Genomic DNA, 27,902 nt, shown 5'->3' with positions numbered 1-27,902 from the left:
TCTAAGATTAAGATAAATCCGCTAAAGGAGTTACTGTAATATGAAGCCTACAACTTTGGTTAATCATTACATAAAATAATATATTTCATTTTCCAGAGGAATTAAAATTTAATTGAAATGTATCCATCCAATTTCCTGATACAATGTGGTACGATTTAACTAAAGCTGGACAACTTATAATTGATTTGGGAACTGGTTTGGAAGAAAATTGGAAAGAATGAATTGCAAAAAGTCAATGTCAAACGTATAAAAAAATATGTATAAATAAAATTTCAAATTTTAAAATCGTTTAATAAAGGCTGTTGTCAGCGCATAATCTAAGGGTTAGTTCTAACCGAAAAGGGTGTTCTTAAAAAATGTTAGTTCTAAAAGTTAAAAAGGGCAGTTGCAAAATTTGATTTGATTTTACCTAATACATTTATTATAATAAATATTTCTTCAAAAAAATGATTCTTATTTACAATACACATGCAATGTACAAACTCTAATTGATAAATATTATAGAATCAACATTCGCTCTAATATCATATAGGCGAAATTTGAAAAGCCTTTTTTAACAATATGAATAAGAAACCCAAAATCCAAAAACCCCAGGAAAAGCGAATGTAGTATACACAGTAGGTAGGTTTCTTCTATATTAACTTATCTTAGAAATAAAAAAGGGTCCAATTTTTTCACAATCCTTTTATTTTTAAAAAGACGGTTTTGAGGTGAAGATGAGGTGTAAAGTTTACCTCAGAGTGAAAATTCGAAATATTTGAAATTATTCAATTTTCGTGGCTGAAAACATACATAGGCATTGTCGAATTTGGACATGACACAGCTAATACAATGCGAAACATCGCCTTAATGTTAAAAATGCTGCCACCGCCGTTCTTGGTGGTGAAAATTCGAAATATTCGAAATTATTCAATTTTCGTGGTTGAAAACAGTATTGCATTGTCGAAACCAAGAGAGTTGCACGAACAAAATTTGGACATGACATAGCTAATACAATGCGAAACATCGCCTTATTGTTAAAAATGCTGTCACCGCCGTTCTTGGTGGTGAAAATTCGAAATATTTGAAATTATTCAATTTTCGTGGTTGAAAACAGTATTGTATTGCCGAAACCAAGAGAGTTGTACGAACAAAATTTGGACAGGACATAGCTGATACAATGCGAAACATCGCCTTAATGTTAAAAATGCTGTCACCGCCTTTCTTGGTGGTGAAATTCGAAATATCCTTTTTTTTTTTAAAAAGACTACCGGTTTCGAGGTCAGGTTTTTTTTTTATTAGGCTTTATGTTGAAAACGACAAGTTATTTGCACAAATCAAATTTTTCGGGCGCTTTCTTGAGCTAGCATAGGGTGATTAATTTTGGGTAGTTCTTAATATTCCTTAGATTATCCCCTGGCTGTTGTTCGGGTTACTTTTTAAAGTTGGAATAAAACATAGTAATTACTTAGATCATACTACAATTTATATTTTAAAGTCAAAATATGGCAGTTAATAATGGAAAACAGTAGCGAACAAGTGATCTTCTTTGGACCTTTGGCAGGATATCATCCTTTAATGCTATCGCGAAGGTTTTGAATCGTTTGAAGGTTATCAGGGTAAATTTAAAGGATCAATCTTTACTATAATTTTTATTTTAAAGTCGTATATACAGGGTGATTTATTTTAAGGGAAGATGGGGAAAAATTTGTAGAATATGAATATGTTATTAAAACATAATTAAAATGCATATATACGCTGAAAAAAATATTTTCAAATCAATATTTAAACCTCTTTTCGAGCTGCTCCTGACCCTAGATCTACAAAGGTTTATTGAGAGTGAATCTTGATCTACCATAATATTCAATCATTAACCTAGCTTTTAATGCCTTTTTAATCCGTTGTGATCGATAATAAATAAACACAGCTTTTTACTTAGACACCTGACTGAATATTTAATTTTTAAATTTTAACAAATATTATTTATTTGTTAATAAAAACAAATGTATGAGGATAATAATTGTTATCGAATGTTAGGTTATTTAGCATTTTAATATTGTTAACGTTTTCACTATACATATTTTATAAGTACATAATTCAATATGAGTTAAGGTGTAATTTGCTTATGTTTTAAAAGGTCGAGTAAAATTTTTTTTTCGACATTCTGTCTTTATTAGGCCTTCCGAATACGTGGTTAAAATTAATGACATTATGACTGATTCACCCTGTATACACTGTCGCTAATAATGGAAAACAATATAGGATAACTGACCTCTGTTTTTTTGGTATGACATCATTTTTTGGCCAAATTTTCTATAATCCTTATGCATAACTGCGACAATATTTATGCTATTTTAACGTTAATATTATCCTGAATCGAACAGTTAGAATACTATTATTAATACTGTTTCTTGTCTGCTGTATTAACTGAAAATATAGTACCTCAATAAAATAAGTTGAAATAAGCTGAAAAAATTAAAAAACATTTTTTGGACTCATTTTTTTAAGGACGTTATATTATCTCTCTTTAATAAAAAAAATATATGAATCTAGTGGATTATTAGTGAAAAAAGGACAATACAAATCCGATATGTCTAACTATATGATATACTAATATGACGTCATGACAGATAATGAAAATAAAATTTACTAGGACAGCAAGAATACATGATACCTATTTCTATGAATAATTGCTATATAATGTGTAGAAAATTTCTATTATATGTTCATTTGGCCAACAATATATTTTAATTATTTACTTATGTCCTCAAACAATTTTATTATATTGGTAAATTTCGTTTTGTTCCGTTTCAAAAGATCTGCAAAATGCCATGTTGTGATAATATTAGTAAACAAAATATCCCTCTTATTTTTCTCTTTCGTAATTGTAATATGAATGATTGATAGAAGGTGCCTATAATAAATTAAAGTTACCTGAATCACACTAAATTCCGCATTGCTGCACTGCACTGCTGGGCAATTTATCAATCACATGTCAACTGCTGTGATTTATTGCCCATTAACCCAATGCAACTGTCTTTGTTTTCCTTTGCTCGCGCTAAGATTCTTCAACTGGTCGTATACATTTCTACCACCTCCACGTTTAGTTCGACCTGTATACGGGTATGGCTAAATAAAAATGGGAACAAGTTTTTCAGATATTTCAATCCCGAGTTGCTGCGTCATCGACCGAACCTGGTACATACTGTCGTCAATCTGTTGGTTCTTCAATTGATATCGGAAAGACTATACTTATGTATAGCCCGGGAGGCAGCGACATTATTGATGTAATTATTCCTACAAAACTGATTTTTTCTCATTTTGTTGTTTTGATATCGTAAGTAAACGGAACGGCAGTCTACCGCGCCAATGTGGGGGCAAACGTTAGTAACAATTTTTTAAACATGTAAATAAATAANAAAAGGTCTCCAAATTGCCATGTGATAATATTAGTAAACAAAATATCCCTCTTATTTTTCTCTTTCGTAATTGTAATATGAATGATTGATAGAAGGTGCCTATAATAAATTAAAGTTACCTGAATCACACTAAATTCCGCATTGCTGTACTGCACTGCTGGGCAGTTTATCAATCACATGTCAACTGCTGTGATTTATTGCCCAGTAGCCCAATGCAACTGTCTTTGTTTTCCTTTGCCCGCGCTAGCATTCTTCAACTGGTCGTATACATTTCTACCACCTCCACGTTTAGTTCGACCTGTGGGTATGGCTAAATAAAAATGAGAACGAGTTTTTCAGATATTTCAATGCCGAGTTGCTGCGTCAGCGATCTAACCTGGTACACACTGTCAATCTGTTGGTTCTTCAATTGATATCGGAAAGACTATACTTATGTGTTTTTGTATCAATTATGTTTAGACATGTCATTTTTAGTTTTTATTTTCAATAATTATTTATTACTACTTGCTTACTAGATATTGTTGTGGTATAATTCAGCGCTAGTTAGAGCATAGCATAGAGTACTTGTTTCCCGCAGTATCAGATTTACAGTGTATCCACATTCTCATTACTATATTTTATTTAAAATCACATTGTTAACTAAACTTCTTTAGTGAAAATGTAGTTCTAGTGTTACGTTTTCAATTAAAATAACGGTAATAAAAATTAAAAAAAAATAGAAGAATAAAGATTTTTTTAAGAATAAATACCTATCTAGAGAACAGACATAAATATGTTGAAATTAATTTTATATAGAATGTGATCTTCATTCGGAATTATAACTCGTTCAATTATACAAGGAAAAAACATTCATGATTTATTTAAACTATAGAGTATAACTAGCGTCCCCTACGAGCTACGCCAAAATGATTCAGGAATTATTTATAATGAAAAAAAAACATGTCAAACATATAGTAGTATTAACATAAAATTTTAAAACTATCTAGAAATTTGAAAATAAAATTTTAGTCTACGCCCGGTATCTCTTAATCCGTTATTTTAAAGCATGTTTACTTCAAATGCCACATTTTGGTGTCTAGTATTTCTAGATCGGAGATTTGCTATCATTAATGAGGCACCCTGTATAAAAAATACAATTTTCTAAAAGTCTATAAACACTTTACGTAATGTGTTTAGTTTGTTTTTGAATAATGCAGCTATTAAAAGCATTAAATTACTGTGTGGAGTTCCGTCACTGATATTCCTGTAGTCTACGATTAATTAGTTCCAATAATGCTTATTATCCTCACAATTCGAAAATACAATTACTTGTTGGGGAGTGTTCTGATCCCCAAAATCTCTCCTTCTTATGTACGCCACTGTCTAGTTCGCGAAAATTAAATTGACATATTTTGAAAATGAAGAAGTAGGACTCATCGTTTTTTAGCGGATAATTTCCATACTCATAAAGGGAACTTCCAGGACGAAAAAATTTCCAACAGAATTTGCGATATAAAAAATTAAACTAGGGGTGGCGGATCTTGAGATTACTAAAAGGTTAACACATACAGTGTGACTCATTTCAAACGGTGTCACCTTCATAAAAAAATTATTCACAGGGCGATTTTTATCAACTTTTTTTGGTAGTGGAGAAAAGTGTATTTAGGACCTAGTGTCATCCTTTTTATACGAAAACCAAGGCTAACCAGATCATTTTTGGGGGTAAAAATTGGAGAAACCATATTAGTTAAGTGTGATGGACAACATTGAAATTGTGCTTGCGATAATGTCACAGTTTAAAATATTAATCTAGACTGTCATAATGTTCTGTCCTCAAGGCAAGCGGTTATAGAATTTAATAATAGTCATCTTGATAGGCCTGCAGAGACAATCAGCACCGTACAACGCATTAATACTTTTTGTTTCATGGGTTACTGGAGACATGAATCTGTAAGATCAGCACGATTGGTAATTTGATCGTAGAATAATTAATATGCAATATTTTTTTTTATGAAATTTAGTGTTGGCCCATTTTAAGGGCGTACTCAAATTAAAAAAAAATCGCTAATATCGTTTCTTCAATTTTTACTCCTCAGAAATGATCTGGTAGGCCTTGGTTTTTATGTATGTTCTTCCCTCTACAATCCAAAAAAGTGGATCAAAATCGCCATGTAAATAATTTTTTTATGAGTGTGACCCGGTTTCAAATGGGTCGCACTGTATTTGCAAAGTATTTTTTTTCGTAATCAACGTTAGATACAATCAGATGTTTATTTTTTTTTTGAAAAATTAATTTTACTTCATAACATACAGGGTGACATGGAAAAAAGTGCAATGCATAGCACCACATGATAGAGGACCTCAAAACATATAAAAAGTTTCTATACACTTATGTCTAAATTTCTTTTGTTTTCGAGATACAGGGTGTTAAAGAAACTTTGGAAAATATTGTTTTCTTTTTATAACTTCCGATTAAGTGGAGGGAATGTTCTGACAATTGGTGGTACATAATATCCTCTACAGGGTGCCAACCAGTGGTGTAGTTGAAAAATTGAGACGAACTTTTAATAGGAATTATATTACCTATCGCAAATCAATATTTTCCAAAATTTCGTTAACACTCTGTATCTCGAAAACAAAAGAAATTTAGACATAAGTGTAGGAGGAACTTTTTATATGTTTTGTGGTCCTCTATCATGTGGTGCTATGCATTGCACTTTTTTCCATGTCACCCTGTATATTTCAATTTTAATTTGATATTACCATAAAATTTTTCAAACTTCATAATAACTTTAGTAAATGTAAAATTTTGTGAAAAATAAGAAAACGCCTGTTTGTATCCCTTAATTGATAATAACAAAAATATTTCGCAAATATACGTGTAACCCTTTTCGAGAGATCTCAGGGCCGACCACTACTGCTTTATTTTTTCCTTTTGCATATTTTGTTCAAAACTTTTTGTCACAAAATTCTCTATGTGAGTCTATAAATTGTCCCCTAAAAAACGGTGTAGGTGCTACGCTTCATTATGAAGATATGATCACTTTCATTTTCTCGAGCCGCCGCTAGTTATTCCAAATAACTGGATCTCTATGTGTGTGCATCTTGTATTAATTTTTTTTCCTTTCAGATCCGATGGCAGGTGTAGTAAGCCCTCACAAGAAATAAGTGAAGGGTTCTAACCTAAACTATGTCGGGTGGACCGCCGGGTGGCCCCGGGGGCCGCGGTTGGTCGCCCCTGCACTTCCGGCCGCCGTCGCCTTACGCCCCATCGCCGCCTCCGCGGCTGGGGAGCCCGGGTATGAACATGTTCGGTAATCGGATACCTTACGGTATGCCTTGCCCCAGGCCTAGGTGGCCGACGCCGATGTCGCCCATACCCAGAGGGGTGTCCCCGCCTCCGGTGCCGCCAGGCCCACGGCCTTTTCGACTGCCCATGCATCCTGTAAGTACCTACTTTTAGTTAAACTAGAAATTTGGAGGTTCAGTAAAGGGAATATGAGCGATTTCTACCTCATTTTATTTTAGTTTTCAAAAGCTTTGTTTAAAATATGGAACACATATTTCGGCATTTTTTATTTGTGAAATCGAAAACTGTATAAAAATAGCTTTTAATCGACACAGAACTGTATACACATTAAACTTAACTTCTAAAAAAACGAAAACACACACTGCTTATATTTGTTTCATTTTTTTTGATGATGCAGTAATATTTCTAATATTAAAATCGGTTGTAAATACTGCTTCATCGCCTAATAAACTGCTTGACGTAGGTTCCTAAATTCTTAAAATATTGCTTAGAGCGAATGTAAAATTATACAATTTTTTTGTCTTTAAAATAGAATCCATTGTGATTGTGACATTATAACTTCCCAAATTTAAAACTGCTCCTATCAGATCATAAAAGCGCATGCGCAAATATTGAGAATTCCTAATAGTCCAGACGATATCTGTTTCAAAAAGTCATATTTGGGTGAATCGTACAACCACGGAGATTTTTGACTTTTTGGCTGGTTTTAAACTGCTACAGAGGTCATGAATTTCTTTGATACATGAATCAGTTCTACCAACAAATCAAAGAAGCAAATAAATTCCAATTTTCGTTCCATGTTTAAGGTTAGGTTTGTGATAAAATAAATGAACAAACTAGGTACTGAGTAAAACTAAAACGAAATTATTAGGTTTTATACATAAAATGTTTTTGAAGAGTCTCAATATTTATAATAGGTGTTTTACATTAACAATTTATTCATCAATATATTCAAGAAGCTCTTCATGAATTAATTCACGAATTTATTCATAAACCGTTTGGTTTTATACTGCTACATACTGTTAGTTTTGGATTAATACGTTGGTGTCACTGATAAAATGTTAATCTTTAGCTGTTTTCTATTATTCTATGTTCTATGGTTCAGTTGCTAATGTATGTGTGTGTATCAAAATGGAGTGTATCTAATGGTCGCTCATGTGTTGTGTTTAATACAAATAAAACAATTACAAAAGTATACTCCAGTTTTATTAGAAGGAAAACCAACAGGATATGGGCTCAGGTCACGTAGTCGTTATCAGTACCTGATTGTTAACAGTTTGCAGAACTTCTGAAAGTCATATAGTTGCTGTGATCTGGAATTAACAAAAATAAAATAAAATGGAGAAAGAAAAATATCGTGTATCTTTTTAATGGATCGAACTTTAGTAGTTGGAAATTTCGATTAGAAGCAATCCTTGATCAGCACGACCTCAAAAAGTTCATTGAAAATAGTTTAAGTAGTTTAACTGAGGGAACAGATACGCAAATTGTGGAACAATTAACGAAGGCTGAGAAGAAATGTAAAGCTATTATTATCAATCATATAGCTGACGAACAGTTGGAATATATTAAAGATCAATCATGTGCTAAGGGGAATTATGACACATTCATATTCCATATTTGAGAGAAAAACTATTTCAAGCCAATTGTTCATCCGGAAAAAGATATTAACAATGAAATACAGTGACAGTGAAGACATGAACCAATATCTGTTGAGCTTTGACAAAATAATAAAAGAATTAAAAAATTCTGGAGCCAATTTAGAAGAGGGAGATGCAATTTGTCATATATTACTTAGTCTTCCTAAATCTTTTTAGGCGGTGGTGGCGGCATTGGAAACTATAGATCAAAGCAAGTTGACGTTAGACTTTGTTAAAGCCCGTTTATTAGATGAATACAATAAGAGAAAAAGTAATCAAAGTAGTAGTTCTCAATCTGTAGCTTTTGGAACACAGAAACAACAAATGTTATAACTGTGGTAAATTAGGTCACAAAAAAATTGATTGCCGATTTAAACCACAGTATGATAATCATAATTAGAATCGTAAAGCTGCTAACAATAATAATAAAAGTTCCTATAACAATCGTCAATGGGCGAACTCTGGTGAACCCAACAGACTTCATGAATTTCTTTGACACATGAATCAGTTTTACCAACAAATCAAAGTAGCGAATAAATTTCAAATTTCATTGAAAAAAAGTCTTACCTTTCCACATATACGTAATGGTACCGTTTTGACACTGTCTATTAATATTAGTTTTTCTAAGTAACAGATCAGTAAAAACAATACAAAAGTAGTACGACGCCACACAATTATATACATATGCCAATAACATAATACATAATACATAATAATTCTGAACTTCACAATAATTATACATTAACATGTTATAATTCAAGAAGAATTTCATGAATAAATTCACGAAGTTATTTGACAGCAGGTTTGGTGCATTACACTTGTCCAATTTCTTCACGAAGTCACTTCATGAATTAATTAATGAATAAATTAGCAATGTAAAACAGCTACATATAAGTCATAACTAGTTCCTGATCTCACGCAAGAAATGTTTGAACAGTTCAAGAACTGTCACAAATTGATTCTGAATTTATCTTATTAGAAGTGGTTCTGACAAAAATCAAAACGGTATTTACAAAGTGAGAATGAGCAGATTGTTATAAAACCTGTTAAAGTGTGAACCAAAATATGATGATGTATATATTAGATGTTTATGTATTAGCATTATGTTTTTATAGTAACCGTAAAGGTAAATTTACACTTGACTCTCTCATTTTGATACATATACAATTTCTGCTTTCCATTAATCAGTAGTGAGGTGTTTGCGTTGGCGTTTTGTTTAGATCCAGGTATTGTAGTCTTACGCTTAAACCATTTTCGACCGTTTTGACAGTGCTGTCAATGCTATGACAACTATAAAATGGCAGAATCTAATTTAATGAAAACTGATACATTTTTGATGATGATGCCGCCTTTGTCATAGAGGTGTTATCCCCTCTCTACCTCCATCTAAGAAATATAGCATCTATTATTTCTAGGAATTAAAACGACGAAAAAAGTAATTTTGCTAATTATTCACTTTGTTTTATAAATACTTATATTTATGTAGTAAGTATATGGAAATTCACCAAAGGAAACGACCCTTTTGTTTAATGATTTGATGATTACTGAAATCATTGAATTTATAAGCTACGCTATTGGATAAGTTAAAGTATGGGATCCAAGGGTCACGATTGACGCCCATTTATCCTTATTGTTTATTACATTTATTACTATTATGACAATTTAAGCAGCGAATTGCCTCTTTGGAGGCACCCTTTCTTAGATCTGATAGTCGATCTTGCTGCCCTCCTAGCAATTAGACGGACCCTCGTGTCCTTTATATCTAATCCTGAAACTTGAAAAAGTACTGTCAACTTAATAAAGTCGCCCTGTAATTTTGGAACCGGGGTACAATTTTATTTTCTGACTGTTGTTCTGCAGTCTATTTTTGTTCTAAAATCACAAATGTGATTATTTAGCCTTCACAAGTAAATTGTGCTATAAATAAGTGCTACCGTACGTCTCCCATTCAACTGAGATTTTCAGTAAAACGATATACTTTACCGATTTTCAACAAGTATACCTTTTTTTATGTAGAATTGTCCACTTTTCAGTCAATTTTTCGAAATCACTGAACACCATCCTAAAAAAATTTCGGAATCATAATTTATTTTCAGTTCTCTCAAAAGATTTTCAGGATCTTTACCCCACCTTTAAAAACGTCATCCGCAAACGTATTTTATTTCTTAAATTCAGAAATATATACCATGCAAATATTGTTGTAGCGGTTTTACTTTGGAATATAAATATTCTTTGAAATATTGAAACCGAATGAATAATATTTTCTAATGCAGATATATTTATCATTTATCCCAATAGTAAAGAGGCAATCTGAGAGAGCCCTTTTTATACTTAAAACAGAACATTCCTGTCCTGCGGGTAGCTGTATAAACTTTGAGGCGACATTCTTCAGGCAAAAATAAGCAAAACAAATTTAAAACTTCGGTTCGAAAATGTACCGTTTCTGAGATACAACCCTCCCCTTGAAACCCTATAACCCTTGAAAAGAAAATGAAAATCAAAATTTAGAAAATTTGTGCTAGTAATTCAGCATTTGAGTTGTCAATGCTGCAGGTTTGAAGAGGGGGGGGGGTCAATGCTGCAGGTTTGATGAGGGGGGGGGGGAGTTAGCCCTATTCTTATTGAGTAACTTCTACGCCTATGATGTTTTTAAATATCTCTGTATATCTTGTTAAACCAACATATTTACAAAAAAATCTATTCTTGTCCAATTTTCAAATTTTTTTGAGACTGACTGAATACTGATGATTTATTTTTGTTTTACTGTTTAATTTTAATTATAAAATAATTCTAATGATCAGGTTAATAAAAAGAAATAATTATAATTCGATAATCAAGACCTTTAATGTTTTCTTTTCTCTTTTTAACTTATTCGTGTTGCAATAATGCTAAACTGGGTATGTTTAGAATTTTTTTGTTTAATTTACACTTATTTATTATTATTTTAGTATGCCAACATTGTTCAAATATAGTTATTTCCGTTTGTTATCTTTTTAAATAAAATTATTATGAAATTTCAGCTCTGACGACATGCAAGAAGTATAACTTTTCTATCAAATTTCGCTGAAATTCCTTCAAAAGTGACAAATTTATTTTAAAAAATAAAATAAAAAAGTTTTAGAGAACGATATCTTTTAAAGGAAGTAAAATTATACTAATGTTACTGATCTAAATCGAGTGATTATCATGCAATGAACCTATCCTTGAAATATGACGTCCTGTGTAAATGCAACCGAGACTAACATGCATTGTTTTTATATATTGTTCCCCTATTAATTATTCGCTGTCAAATTACACGTTTTCAATTCGAAATCTTAGATTCAGAGTGAAACATACTTAAGTGAAAGTAAGTAAGTACATATGACTCAAAAACGAATCTATTAATAACTCAATGGAAGGATATCAGAATGATATACTGAAATTGCAGTGTAAGAGCACCCAATACCTACCAAAAATAAATCAGTTATGTTAAAAGTCAGGGTTAAGGATTGGTTGATTCACGATACTTGAAAATTACTTTGCTCTTTGTGAGGCAATAACTAGAGTGGAAAATATTCTGTAGAACTACTTTTAAGAATCAAAATTCGTGTTAATTTCTTTAGAAGGATAGTTCAATCGAAGAAGCATAAGCTATAATTAGTTGATATCATCTAAATTAAATATTTTACATCTTCTTTTACAAAGAGAGGTTATGTACATAGTTAGAATATGTCGATTAGACGTTCCGTTAGTGGGTGGAAGAACCAAAATATAAATTTCCCAGAAACGAATCAAAATTCTAATCCCGATCGTAATAAAAATACAAAGCAATTACTTGCTCCCCAGTTATAGTACGTTTACTATTAAAATTACCAAAAACAATAACTGTTCACTCACGTAAACAGTTTCTGGTTAGAAGCAAATCGAAATAAACACACCGAACCGTTTACAGTCTGGTCGATTTCAAAATCAATGAGTGAGGCATACAAGACATTCTACTTTACTTCGAAAATAAATGTTTGTCTAATAATATTCACTTGTATATCGTATTTTAATAAAGGTTACTGACTTTAACAAACGTGATAAATCCTGCGGTTTAAAATAACTTCTAAGTAACTGTAACTGGACCACGCAGCCTTAAAGCCATCTGGTCAGACATAATTCGAAGTGAAGGCACATTTATTTTAAGGCTTGGTCCATGCGTGAGGCGACAATGTTCTTAATGCACAAAGCTGTGATGTTACTAATAAATTCACTTGCTTTTTGATATTACGGTATTTAAATATTTCAGAACATAGAACTAGAACATAATTTTATTATAAATATAAATACAGTCAGTCTCTTTTTTCAATACCTAACTGATATAGGATTGAGATAAAATGTGCCTTGATTATCGACTTCTTTAGTTTTATGGTAATTTCTAAAACTCTTTTACTTATTCCTCCCAAAGAGTCATTTAAATGTTTAAGACCATGATAATTATACGAAAGAACAAGACTTAAAATTTGATTTCAAATAGAGCAGAAGTTGCAGAGTTGTGTGAGAGTGTATATGAAGGGAAAACACTTTTATAGGTTTCAGTGTGTCCTCCAAAAGTGGTAGTTTTTGTAAAGAAGATTCGTCCTAGAAAATAGGAAAACAGGTCTTTCCAGTGGAATATTTACAGTTCAATCTCTATTTTAGAAAGATTTGTATTGACATTGAATAGAATAGCGATGAAACTTAGAGCGTTTGGAATGTTCTCTTCATGAAGTGTTCACGTATATGATAGGTATTTGAAATTACTATCCATAGTAATTCTATTATCAAAACTAGTATTGCTATGAACAGTCAACAATTGCTTAGATGCCAAAACACTATTATACAGTGTGTCCCAGAAGTAACGCAAAAAATTCGTATTTTATTTTGTGCTGCGTTTTCACAAAAACGCTAAAACACGTCAATTAATAAATAAGAATTGTCATCTTGTCACGTTGCTTAAACCTTTTTTGCGCTATGTTTCATAAACCTATGACGTCATCGACATTTTTTTTAAATAGCACTACCTAATTTTTTAAGCATAAATGGATAGTCCTTTTGAAGGGAAATACGTCGATATAGGGTTTGGCCTACTTTACTTTGACAGGAGCGAAAAAAAAGCCAATGACTGGAATGGACATGGTTTAAAATAACAACAAAAGTAGGTATCATAAACTGATGCGAGAACAGTGCCACAGTAAAAAATGGAAATTTGGGGATGTTTTGTGTTTTGGTTGATTGTAGGTACGTTTTTATGTATTGATATGTTGGCGTTTTCGGCGATACGACGAATGGCAGTGTGTGGATTTTCAGTGACAGCTAAACATAACATTTTGCCTATCATTTTCTATCACTGTCGTTGGCCTTCTAGATCTAGACAGATTTCTAACATGGCCAGCGTCTTCAAATTTGGGTACTAATCTGCATACTGTAGACGGAGGTATTGGTTGTTCTGGATACTTGGCATTGAATAATTGACATACTTCATCATAACTACGGATCCTATCTCCGTATCCAACCATAATTAGGATTTCAGTTCTTTGTTTCTCATTTAAACACAACACCATCGTAATGTAAAGTTATGGTATTTGTAACTGTCACAATGATATGAGGCACTATTGCATTCGCTAACTGTCGTCTTCAGAACAATACCTACATATCCGCTGTGATCGGGTGTACCTACCAAATCTACATAAAAACATGTCCCTACGATCAACCAAAACACATTTTTTGCTATAGCACTGTTCGCGCATAAGTTTGTGATACCTACTTTTGTTATTAATTCAAACCATGTTCATTCCAATCGTCGGTTTTTTTTCACACCTGTCAAACTAAAGTAGGCCAAACCCTATATCGACGCATTTCCCTTCAAAAGGGCTATCCATTTATGCTTAAAAAATTAGGTAGTGCTATTTAGAAAAAATTATTTCGATGACGTCATAGGTTTATGAAACATAGTGCAAAAAAGGTTTAATCAACGTGACAAAACGACAATTCCTATTTACTAATTGACGTGTTTCAGCGTTTTTGTGAAAACTCAACACAAAATAAAATATGAATTTTTTGCATTACTTCTGGGACGCACTGTATATCCGAGTATTTAGATATTTTGGAATCTATTAACTGGAGGATCGCACCTCAAAACAATGGACATTCTAAGATTATGAATTATTGCAAAAATCAACTTCCAAACCTTCCGAGACTTGAATAGGGAATCGAGGGATACGGAAGTTCGCATNCCATAATTAGGATTTCAGTTCTTTGTTTCTCATTTAAACACAACACCATCGTAATGTAAAGTTATGGTATTTGTAACTATCACAATGATATGAGGCACTATTGCATTCGCTAACTGTCGTCTTCAGAACAATACCTACATAGCCGCTGTGATCGGGTGTACCTACCAAAACTACATAAAAACATGTCCCTACGGTCAACCAAAACACATTTTTTGCTATAGCACTGTTCGCGCATAAGTTTGTGATACCTACTTTTGTTATGAATTCAAACCATGTTGGCTTTTTTTCGCACCTGTCGAACTAAAGTAGGCCAAACCCTATAGCGACGCATTTCCCTTCAAAAGGGCTATCCATTTATGTTTAAAAAATTAGGTAGTGCTATTTAAAAAAATTGTCGACGACGTCATAGGTTTATGAAACATAGTGCAAAAAAGGTTTAACCAACGTGACAAAACGACAATTCCTATTTCCTAATTGACGTGTTTTAACGTTTTTGTGAAAACTCAACACATATTTTGGAATCTATTAATTGGAGGATCGCACCTCAAAACAATGGACATTCTAAGATTTTGAATTATTGCAAAAATCAACTTCCATAAGCCTTCCGAGACTTGAATAGGGAATCGAGGGATACGGAAGTTCGCATGCAATGAACTGGAAACTTGGTATAGATACGTTCCCTACATTATTCCAAATCTTTGCTATAAGCATGTGCTTGAGGCAGAATCTACGGGGAAGCTACACATGTAAACTTTTCTGACAACCAGAACATTATGAAACTGGGTCTCAAGACCAGGATAGACACAAGCAAATGAAATAGTCTATGATTTCTTGCAGAAGAGAACAAATAGAATGTTAAGTATAGATAATATCAGACTCAGAACTTTTATCTTGAATTTGAAGAAGCACATCTACAACATGAAATGAGAAGAAGAGCCCTCGTTGCACATCTTGGGTATATGAGCAGGATTTGCACACCTCAAATAAATTTGTTAAATACTAGAAAATGAAAAAGCATTAAGAAAAAATCTGATTAACAAATAGTATTAACAAAAACGGTAGGTAAAAATTAGGAATTAGATATTCTTAAAAAAATACTTATAAGGTTTGGATTATCAACTGACATTAACCAACCATTCGTTCTTTTATCCAGTGATATAGTTACAGGTCTAGAAGTAGTAAAAGAATTTTGAGACAAAACATTTAATTCGTAATATTAATCCTTTTCCGGTAAACCATTTTCTAAATACAGAAAACATGCTCGGCTGACTAGTTTTGTTGCTTGTTGTATTGCTTAATTACTGATCTTACGTAATCTTAAGATAATGACTACTGCATTTGAGTGTCAATGTAAATTAGTAATAAGTTTATGTTAATAATAAAATAGAATATATTTTTTCTGGGTAATAAAGCTTTTTGCCGACATCATGGTAATAGAAAATTTTCGCCTTATTTTGATCAGAGAAATTTCATTTCAAGAATGCTCTATAGCAGGGGTCGGCAAGTAATTTTAGGTGGGGTCCAGATACTTTTAAAAATTTTTAACGAGGTCCAGAAAAAAAATTCATATTTCTTACTAATTTTTTATTTTAATTTGGACTCAAATTTAATCTGCCTACTAACCATTAAGAAATCAAATCAGTCACACAATTGTAAAGTACTAGAAAAAATGATAAGGGTGGCACTCAAACGTAAAAAAATATTTTTTAAGTAATGATTACTTTAAAAAAAAATTTCGCGGTCCAGTATTTTATACCTTCCGCCAGTTGCCGACCGCTGCTATATATAGTTTCAACACTGACTGTTGTAACATTACAAATAATCACATTGTAATACATACAAATATGTAAAACATGAACATACATTTATGGTATTAAAAAATAAATTAGAAGGAAGAAGGGAAGGAAGAGATACTTAACAATAATTGTACAAGGAACCATCGTTAATCTCAGATGGCAGATTTTCAGAATGATTCAAAAAACGTTAGACGAAATTCATGCTCTTGATGTTAATTTATCTTTCAACAATTAACCTCTATGAGTAAAAAACTATACAGGGTGTTCCAGATAGACCTTCAATTAGACGTTTCTGGAAAACTACGCGTACTGGAATTCTGAAAATTTATGTACGGGGGTTTCTCCTAATGTTCTATCGATTGAAAANCGCCGGCGACGTCCATCCCAATGGCATTATTTTTACACAAAAATAAAATCACTCTGTATATTTAACAAATAGAACTCGCAGAACGTATATATCTTCTTTTGTTTCCAAGTAATTAGCCTGCGGAGTTTTAGCTGAATCACCCGGTATTTTAGTCTAAATGGGACTACTGTTGTTTCCTTTTAAGTCACCTTTTTATTTCAAGATCATTTGAATCCTATTACAACATGAAACTCCAGATGAGGCGAAAATGATTGAATATGGAAATAATAATTATCAATTATTTATTATTATCAATGATTCACCAGGTTATTGGTATCACTTATCCTTTGAGTAGTAGGTAACCTTTAAATTACCCATTAAATATGCATCAAAACTTTTATTAGTTACGCCAAATTGTGTATTTGTGCATGAATTATAAATTTCTTCAAACGGTTCAGGTAATGAAACATTTTTTGATATATTGAGCAACCGTGACCGTATCTCAATAAACTGATGTTCTAACTTCTCTTCATGTCTGTTCGATAGAATGATTTCCAGAAATAAATTAGTCCACTGGCCCACGTACAAAGAAAAAAATGATTACCAACTTTGCGTGCAGCTTAAGTTTGACGAGTCTGCCAAGATTTGATTACGAGGAAAATTCAACAGTGGTAAGTTTTCCCGTGATTTTCAGGAAAACATGTCAATCTGCATAAACATGGAATGTTACGACCAGCACTTTTTTTTAAGTTTAAATGAGAGATAGATTTTTTTAAACCTCCCAAAAAGTTTGTCCGACAAAAATGTTGGCATTTTGAGTTTGTACCCCAAATATGTCGATTTGGTGACATTATGGTTGGTGACAACCAGCAAGCTGATTTTTCTGGGAGGGTTTGGTAATAAGATTTGAAATGAAAGTATCTTATTGTCCGACAAAATTCTTGAGAAGTTTTTGCAGTCCGACACCCCGAAGATGTCGATTTAACGACAACATGGTTGGTGATAACCAGCAATCTGGTTTTGANGTGACCGTATCTCAATAAACTGATGTTCTAACTTCTCTTCATGTCTGTTCGATAGAATGATTTTTAGAAATAAATTAGTCCACTGGCCCACGTACAAAGAAAAAAATGATTACCAGCAAACTGTAACTTTGCGTGTAGCTTAAGTTTGATGAGTCTCCCAAGATTTGACTACGAGGAAAATTCAACAGTGGTAAGTTTTCCCGTGATTTTCAGGAAAACATGTCAATTTGGCATAAACATGGAATGTTATGACCAGCACTTTTTTTTAAGTTTAAATGAGAGATATATTTTTTTAAACCTCCCAAAAAATTTGTCCGACAAAAATGTTGGCATTTTGAGTTTGTACCCCAAATATGTCGATTTGGTGACATTATGGTTGGTGACAACAAGCAAGCTGATTTTTCTGGGAGGATTTGGTGAAATGAAAGTATCTTATTGTCCGACAAAATTCTTGAGAAGTTTTTGCAGTCCGACGCCTCGAAGATGTCGATTTAACGACAACATGGTTGGTGATAACCAGCAATCTGTTTTTGATTTTTTTCTCTAATAATTGAAATGTATAACACAATAATATACTTGCAACAGAAATTCATAAATAATTATGTCTATAAAAATTAATTTAATTAATCTCCATCAAAATGATTTCTTTGTTGTACGTGGGCTCGTGGACTAAATACTAGACATACATTGGTCTGCCTGCAAAAAAATGCAATCGGCATAGTAGATCGATTATTAGTTGCAAATAGATGCAGCTGGGGTATAAAAATTTATATAACAAGTAATAGAAATACACTCAAATTAAATATCACAGATTGATAAGCGTTTACTCGATCAGCGATGTTTTTGTAATTATCCTTGTTCATGCGAATGTCCCCGAATATACTTCTTTTTTGTCTACATTCTCCTGAAGATGATAAAAAACATATTATCTTTTCATTCAGATATACTGTTTTGTGATTGAGTTTTGCTTGTAAAGTAAAACATGTGATATGTTTTGTGCTAAAATGTGTAATCTGCAAAATTACTAAAATACTACAAATTTAATTGATGGTGTAAAATATATGAAATATATTTTTTAATTGATATCAATATCAATTTGATTCATGTTGTTTATTTTTTCTCACTGCTTATTTGATTTAATACTCGTAAAGCAATTTCTTAATAAGCAGTATATTTCTAAAAGCGGCACCTTATCAGATTAAAAACTTTTTGTGATAGTTAAAATTATAGATTTACCACGTGGTGAGATATGCAGGTACATAAATATGAATCTATGTAGTTTTTTACATCAAGTTTTAAGTAATTCAAGTAATTGCCTACTCAATCAAAAAATACATATTTGAAAACTTTCTATTTCAAGCAAGCTATATTTTAATTTAATAGCCACAGATTTTTATTCAATATCGTTGTTACTACATGTTACCTTCAAAGGTTGGCGCCATCTTTTCTAAGATGCTTTTCACTACAGCTGGTACATCGAATAACAGTGAACACTGTGACAATTTGATGCATTCCGGTCCTGGAACAAAAAAATAATTTAAAATGCACATAACTGGTTTCATATCAAAATTTTATGGAAATGCTTGTGTTTTCATCCACTATTCTAATTCTTTGTTCAAACTTCGAGCTCATACTACTGGAGGTAGCATGACATTGCGAAAAGTGTGGCTGAGTATCTCAGTACATGCTGTCTCACTCTAGCACGCACGCGATTGGTTGGAAATGGATGCTCGCCCTCAGGGGCTCCCGTCGTTGAAGCGAAAACTGAGACAGCATGTACTGAGACACTGTCTGTCTCTCTCGCACACTCAGCCAAACTTTTCGCAGCGGCATGCTACCTCCAGTGGTATATGCTAGAAGGTTCAAACTGGGACGGACAAGTTCTTACCTCTAGCGAAAACTGGAATTGTCTCGTTTTCGTGGTGTCCGTTGCTGTTTTCGTTTATGTGAACGACAAATTCTTGCCCGTTTTGGCGTTTACGTTGATGTTGGCGTTCATATCCGTGTCCTCGCAAAAATCTACGTTCGCGTCCCATTTTCCCTCCATACCTAGACTGACGTTTACCATGTTGAAGCTCATGGTTGTGCTCTGGGCAGGTTCCTGTCAGGACGATAAGGGTATTTTTTGAATCTGTGTTTTCTATAACGTGCTTAATGCTTTGTATCAGTGGAGACTCGCAGTCGGATATTTCCGATAGGTGACCGCCGAAAATCGTCATGAAAAGCGGTTCTTCGGGAGCTTCTTGTAAGGTGCTGAGAGTAGTTTTGACTGTATTAAAGAGGCCTGGGTCTATTTTGCTCTCAGTCAGATCCTCGGTTATTTTGTTTTCTTCATCGTTTAATTTCTTTTTGGCTTCTGGAATGATTTAATAAAACTTAGACTCAAATAAAAATTTCGCAATACGTTCTGTAAATTCATGTTAGTGGTTTGGAGTGTCTAAACTCATACATTTCCAATGTACAAACAATGAAGTTGGTGGAAAATATATTTCTCTCTTCAAAGCTTTGACATAAAAGAGATATGTTTTCAATAGTGAGGGAAACATAAAGTCAACTCCTTTATTAATAGTAGATGTGAAAAACTTTAATGATTAGTGATATTTCAAAATAAAAGTCATTTCTGTTAAATAGTTAATACAGTTGCATAGTTGATTAAAGAGAAAATTCCGAAAAAATGGAACTTGGAACCGTTGATGTTAGGATTCTTAAAAAATTAAAGAGTTAACTAGAAGCCCTTATAATTTTAAAGTATGAATGTAGAAATAAACTGATATGAGGAAATAATGAAACGTTATAAAACTAGACTATTATTTTAAAAGTTTGTGCTGCTTAAAAAATTTTAAATTTGTCTTATTTGGAGATACGAGGGTTAAATTCAAGGCGTATTTAGTTTAAAAATGGTAGAACGTTTGAAAATCAGTGTTAGATTAGGAAAATCTTATTGGGTGATTTGGAGAGAGAGAGAGAGAGAGAGGCGTGAACTCAGGTATAAAATAATAGGATGTCACAAAAAATCACCGTCAAACTTTCTAAAGCACCAAAGAACAAAAATAGATTTTTCGAAATGCAACATTCAATTATTTTCTTTGAAATCACAAGAAAACTTCCTAAACCATTGGCGTTTATCATTTCTTCTTCTAGATAGTAAAGGAAAAAATATAAAGAAATATAAAGAGGTACAATGAAATGGGAGCATCCCTATACAAAGTCTGAAGTATCTTAACAGACTTGAATAAAAACTGGATTTTATGTATATTAAAGTATTGGAAAATATAGGAAAAAATTCCAGCTACTTCCTAAAATACTAAAATATTCAAAAATACAGGGTGTCCGGAAAGGTCATGTCAAAAATGAAGGTGTATACAGAGGAAGTCAAAATAGATGTAGTACTTTCATAAAAAAATTTTTCTTATTGGAAAGTAACTCATTTCCAAGTTTAAATTGATATTCAATATGCCTGGATTATACAGGAGCAGACGAAATTATCTATTTAAATTTATACATCATTGTCAGCGTTGCCAAATTTGACATTTGAGGGGTATATATGCAAAACGCGACATGTCACAAAAAATAAATATTGAGATAGATACACCATTGGACTTGTCTCATTGTTATACATCTACTCAGCATATAATTTCGGCGAAAACTGGCACAAATTATATAAAATTAGTACTTTTAAATCATCATGAAGTGCAAAGTGCGACATTTGTTCGAAAACTGACGTGCATTGAGCGACATGTCCGTAACAACCAATACAATAGGAGAATTCAGTCACATGATATTGTTGACAATCTTTCATAGTTCGATTCCTCTCTCAGTTTGCTAAAAAAAAGGTATACCGTATATAGGTCGATATCTTGTACCGTTTTTGAGAAAATCCAATTTTATTGACAACATACATTTATTGTATCAAAAATGTGATACTAACATTTTTGTAAAAATCTTGGTTTCTATAGAATTAAAAAAGAGAACTCAAGTACCTATGCCCTACTCGAAATAACATGTGGTGATCATTTTTAATAATGTAGGCGTATGTAATTACCACATAATAAATCGTCCCTTTTATTTATAGGAGTTTGATAAACAAGACTTTTAAGATGGCCCCAAAAAAAAAGTCGAGATCGGATTAAGATTAGGAGACCGAGGCGGTCACGGAAAAGGATTACCTCGACCGATCCATCGATCGGGAAATGTAGTATTTAAATACGCTCTTACTGCCCTGCTAAAATGAGGTGGTGCACCATCAGGCATAAGCTACATGTTATTTCTAATATTTAAAGGGACGTCTTCCAATAACGGGTTAAGGTGTTTTTGCAGTAAATATAGGTATTTATCCCCATTTAAACCGTCATCAATGATATGTGGTCCCACTAAGTAGTTTCCAATTATTCCCATCCATACATTAATGATAAATTTTTGTTGATGTTTTGTCTGAATAATAGCACGGGGATTTTCGTCACTTCAAATATGCAAATTCTATTTGGAAAGCGGTTAGCGTAAATTCGAACAACTTCAAAAGCTGCAAATTCTTCATAGCTAAAATCCTCCATGATATTGAATCAACAAATGGTGTCAAAATGATTAATGACAAATATTTAATTGCTAATTATACATACTTGTTGACAGTGTTCTCAATTTCCAAAGAAACTAAGATGTTTTCAAAAATGTTAATATCGCATATTTGATACAATACATGTACGTTGTTAATAAAATTAAATTTTCTCAAAAACGGTACAAGATATCGACTGAACTATGAAACAAAAATTCCAAATTTGGCAACGCTGTCAAAGATGTATAAATTTAAATGGATAATTTCGTCTGCTCCTATATAATCCAGACATATTGAATTAAATATTCAACCTGGAAATGAACATTAGCATGAGTTACTTTAATTGCTCAAATTTTATTGTTGTACTGGTAACGACTTAAGAAATTATAATTGGAATTTGTTTTTAAACCTTCTTTCTTTGAAGGCGAATAACTCCACAACGAAGCTCGGTATACCCTGTATGCCCCTTCATTTTTGACATGACCTTTCCGTACACCCTGTATAAAAATAATTTGATTATCTCGTGGCTTTCCATTTCTTAAGATCATATTTAAAGGAAGATACACCCTCACCATCCTCAAAGAGCTTCCCGAAGAACGAGAACCTAATGTGTGACATAATATCCAGCACGTCCCATGAGGACTTTCTGTTTTCTTTACCCAAAGGCACGTCCACGATTTCCCCGGGTTGCTTGTTTTCCATTCCTGGAAGTTGCCTCTTCACTCTAATTTTAAACACTTCCGTGTGTTCGGGACTAGTTATAAGATTTCTTAAATTCACCACGTCTGGTTTTCGTAATAGCTGCTGTTGCAACAAAGAATTGCCATCTTCTTTATTGGTATCCGTATGGAAGATGTCGTATGGCATATTTTGGGAGAAGTGTCGCTCTCTCATTTCTGGTGGAGTTTCCGGTTCAGCGTTGCTTATGTCGTCCGTGATTTCTGTGTTTGAAACAGATGCCACCGCTATAAAAAAGTGACTACTATGAAATCAAATGTAATGGGCAGATGATGTATTATGTTACTCTATCTACTTTAACAAGTAAAACAGTTTGTGAAAAAAGTTATTAGAAGTTATTGTGTCGTGAACAGTTCCACATAACCAGTGTATTTATTTAAATGAAATAAAACATGATATATAACTGAAGAGAAAACGGTGGCCACTAGTAATATTTTTTCTCGCTATATTTGCAGAGGCATATTTTGTGTGGTAGGTACTTCAAAAGAACTTATTTTAAACTTTTGCTGTTGGTAGTGTATTATAAAATCATGTTTCAACAATTTTATGATTCAAGTGCAGGTAAATAGTTTTCAAGGTGGCTTCCCAGATTTGAAAAAATCAATTGTGCATTACCTGGGTTTCGTTCTCATAAGTACCTAAAAGAATATAAGTAAATATCTGAAGAAACTGTAAGTACAACTATTTTAGTACCAGTAATTTGTCAAGTCGCATCGAGAAAATTCATAGTATACAAGATGTGTGATAAATCCGTTGGATATAAACACTATAACTCTCATTCAAGAATAGCTTCACGAACTTTTGAGCAAGATATACATTATTATTGTTCAAGGCAGCAATATTACAAATAACACTGACATTACCGCTTTCATGTATGTCAAAAAGTATATTATTTCAATGAATCGCTCTATGAATTTATTCTGCAATTTGATCTGAATTTGTTGTTATCATTTCGTTAAATATTTTACTAATGAAGAAAGAACTCATTTAGTTAATCCTTTAGATAGTTAATTGGTGATTTTGCTCTAAGGAGAGAACCAACCTCATACCTATATGTTGAACATAAAATAGATACGAGAATGCATGAGTTATAGTCCACGGGCCCAGGCTCTTTTGTTTCTTTGATTAATAACAACCACCTAATTTTTTCACAGATGCTTGGTAATTATTATTACAATTCATTGACATTTTTGTCCTACACGTAAAATGGAAGGTTTTCCTAGTCCTACACTGGGAAAGTGTCATTTCCACGGGTACAATTTTCTCATTAATAACAACCTAATTTTCGATTTTTTATTTTGAGAACAATGTTTGAATCAAGATTTTACCAATGTCCTACAAAAAAAGTGGAAGCTAGTAATGAAAACAAATAAAATTATACTGGAAATCGTAACTCTACATTGATGTTGAGAATTGTATTATAAATAAATATACATAAGGATATATACCTGTGACACATACTTACATACGCTTACACACACCAACCTTCCCTAGCTAACTTATGTATTTTACAATTTAATTTTCAATAAAAATGATAAAAACAATTTATTAGTTTATAATTTTTTTTTAAAAACTTATTTATAATCTATATAATAATGAATTTTTCAATAATCTTTATAATAATAAGTTTTTTTAAAATTTATGAATTATCGAATGTTTTCACCATTGGTGAAAATAAAAAATTTCAAAATTCCCGCACCAATCAGGATTATTTTGGCGGTTTACCCACGTTTTTTTTTCAGAGAGAATCAAGTGTGTTTCAGTCGTCCACGTTTTTGTGCTTTTTTTAGTGACTATGGAGTTCTCAAATTATTGTGTGATAATACGAATTTCCGAGAAAAAAGAGAGGAAATAAAAAAATTCTCTAAAGTAATTCTGATTGCTTGCAAACAATATAATATAATATTTTATAGTAATAAATTCACATTTTTTTATTTTCATACAAAAATTTATTATTTTATCAATAGATAAAGGAGCTGTTTACTGAACAATCACACATGAGCGTGGTTATTGAATAATTTTAATAGTAAAAGTTAATGTAGAATAACAAAATTAATTATTTTAAAAATTAGTAACTACATATTAACTATTTTTGTGTATTATTTTTTTTGAAGTATATAAATTTAATTAATTTACTTAATTTAAAGTTAATTAACATATATTAAAAGGTATTCAGTTACTGAAACGGGTTCAGTAAGTAACTCCTTTAAACTTGATATAAAAATGTATATTTCTTTGTTTAATATACATGTGTTTAATATACTCAAAAATACCTTTTATTCAATTTTTTTTCTATAATTTCTAGAATAAAAATTAAAAATAATACAACATACAACAAACATTTACATATGATTTTAAAATATAATAAAAAAATTCATCGGTTTGGCTCGACTTGGCTCGATAAGGGTAGTTTGCCCTAAACTCCCTGGGGAGTTACTAAACTATTTTTCTACTTTGTGGCATCATATACTGATCACATGTACATAGAAAGTTAAATATACACTTTTTTCGATGACATAGAGAAAAAACGCTTTGGTTTAGTTCGGCCGCGCTTGATAAGGATAAAGTTTGTTTATCACTCCCCCTCCTCAAACTCCCTGGGGGATTAGTAAACTATTTTTCTACTTTGGGATGCAAAAATTGCATTATTTTGGCGAAGTTTGGACATGTATAATCACAAGAAGATATAATGCTGATTTCGAAATTCTCAATTTTAAATAATTTTATATAACTTTTGTAGGACTAGAAATACATACTCATTTTTTTGTAGGACATATTTTTTTTTTATTAAAAATTCCCTAAAATATCGTTTGGTTTCTTTGTCCTACAGTTATTAATGAGAAAATTGTACCCGTGAAAATGACATTTTTCCAGTGTAGGACTAGAAAAACCTTCTATTTTACGTGTATAACAAAAATGTCACTGAATTATAATAATAATTACCAAGCATCTGTGAAAAAATTAGGTGGTTATTAATAACTTCTAAGATCATATTATTTTGACATGTTAAGAGTGGGAGACGCTTCGGAAAAACCATCAAACGTGTAGGACAAAAGTTTTTTCGAGTTTTTCATACAATTATCATGCGATTTAAGTAAAAAACTACTTGTTAGTAATAAATATTGATCATTCACCAAATCGACATGTTTGACACCCCCGCGCTTTATTAGCTACCGTTTTCGAGAATTTTCGTAGAGGGAAAAGTTGGGCGTCTCGTCAAAACGAAGCTGTTCCTCAAAATTCAGCTTGTTATTAATCAAAGAAAAAAAAAAGGGTCTGGGCCCGTGGACTATTAATTTCAGTACCTTATTTATGTGTTACGTCAATAAAGACAAAATATAATCCGAATTGAGTAAATTGTTAAGAAGCAGGCGTAGTTGAAGAGTGTGACGATTCCCGGTCAGCTCTTACTGTTCTTGTTCTTAAGAAAGATTTGTATACTCTTATTAGGATGGACGATTTCCTAATTATGGACTTATGTGTGGTTTATTGCCAAGTTAAAGTGCGTGAAACCAATAAGCAAAAACGGCTTCTGTGACACATTTTGAGATATCGCTTTTATACAATGCCTTTTGGACTTTGTAATGTACATTTCAAGGACAGACCTGTGACTGACAGATTTCATGATATTTCAGAAACTTTAAGTAAGAAGGGTGGACTCTTATGAAAAAGTGCCCACATCGTTTTTTCTTAGTTTCTCGCCGGTGCGTCTCTAATTGTAAGTTCATTTTTGTTTAATTTATTTAGATTTATCTCAGAGAAAGAAGCTTGTTATTTTCATAATATTTCTTAATTCTAAATGTAAAAAGATTATTTAAACTTGTCCTGTTTATTTATTACTCGTTCAATGTCATGTACCTAATGCTAACTTGTACTATTAGTAAATTAAATATTTAAATCAGGTTTGCTTCCTTCTAGCTAGACCTTGATGACTAAAACTAAAACAACACGCACCATTTTCCTTTCTGTTTTGATAATTAAGTATTGTAAGTATACAAAAATCGAGGTATCAAGGAAAGCTGGTGCAAGTGAAGAAGACAATTGACAGTCAAGATAGGCACCAATAGGCTCACCACAAAGTGTCCCCTCTAGAAAGGGGGACTTATCCTTCATGAGTAAGAAGCATCATTTTATGAATATTATTTATTATTTATTATTTATGCCCCTGTGAACGATTTATCTTCTATTTAATTGAGTTTCTTTGCAGCCAAGCGAGTCAAACTCCCAATAAACTTGTTGATATTTAAAAAACAATGTTTTACTAATAATAGGAAGAGGTGTTTCAATTTGTCCATAAAGGAGCCAACTATTAGAGCACGTCATTATAAAACTGATATTTAGTACATATAGTTACCACAAGAATAAAGTTGTTATTTATTCTTGTGTGACATGACATGACTATGCGTGACATTTGTTAGAGTATCACATTGACCATACGTGACGATGCGATGATGTAAAAATTACATCCTTAATGTCAGTGCCCCTACGTGACTTAAAATTTAAAATATTTACTTGGGGTACATTTTATTTATATATAGGGTTTCCCACTAAGGTCGGCGAGGTACGATATTAGGAAAAGTATAGGCCCTAGAACTTCGCGAAAAAATTTTGATTAATAAATCAACCAAGAGAAATTGCTGGAAATAGATTTCAAGTTCGAGCTCCGCCGTTAGTGAGCGTAGTCTACATACCAAATAGTCCAATTAACTAAGCCTTTAAATCGAAATTTTGCCAACTTGGCTGAATTTTTGATATGAGTTAGTTTAAGGTATATTATAACAATAAGTGAGAGTAATTTTTTGTTCAACCCCCGGCCAAGGGTGGAAAAAGATAAAACAAAGGGCTTTTTCAAGATAACTCAAAAAGGGTAAGAGCTAGAAAAAAA

At 32.3% G+C, this 27,902-nt stretch overlaps 1 protein-coding gene across 1 annotated transcript in view; it reads left to right on the top strand.

Moving 5' to 3' along the window:
- Positions 1-27,902, top strand: part of LOC108905816 (nesprin-1) — a 423,696-nt gene that overhangs the window by 13,847 nt on the left and 381,947 nt on the right. Inside the window, exon 2 of the mRNA XM_018708877.1 lies at positions 6,508-6,822. Within this exon, the coding sequence (XP_018564393.1) occupies positions 6,568-6,822 (255 nt within the window). The 5' untranslated portion in view covers positions 6,508-6,567. The remainder of the gene's footprint in view (positions 1-6,507; positions 6,823-27,902) is intronic.

This window comes from Anoplophora glabripennis, unplaced genomic scaffold, assembly GCF_000390285.2.
Source record: "Anoplophora glabripennis isolate ALB-LARVAE unplaced genomic scaffold, Agla_2.0 scaffold26, whole genome shotgun sequence".
Classification (NCBI taxonomy): Eukaryota; Metazoa; Arthropoda; class Insecta; order Coleoptera; family Cerambycidae; genus Anoplophora; species Anoplophora glabripennis.
This window is presented reverse-complemented; position numbering and strand designations above follow the sequence as displayed.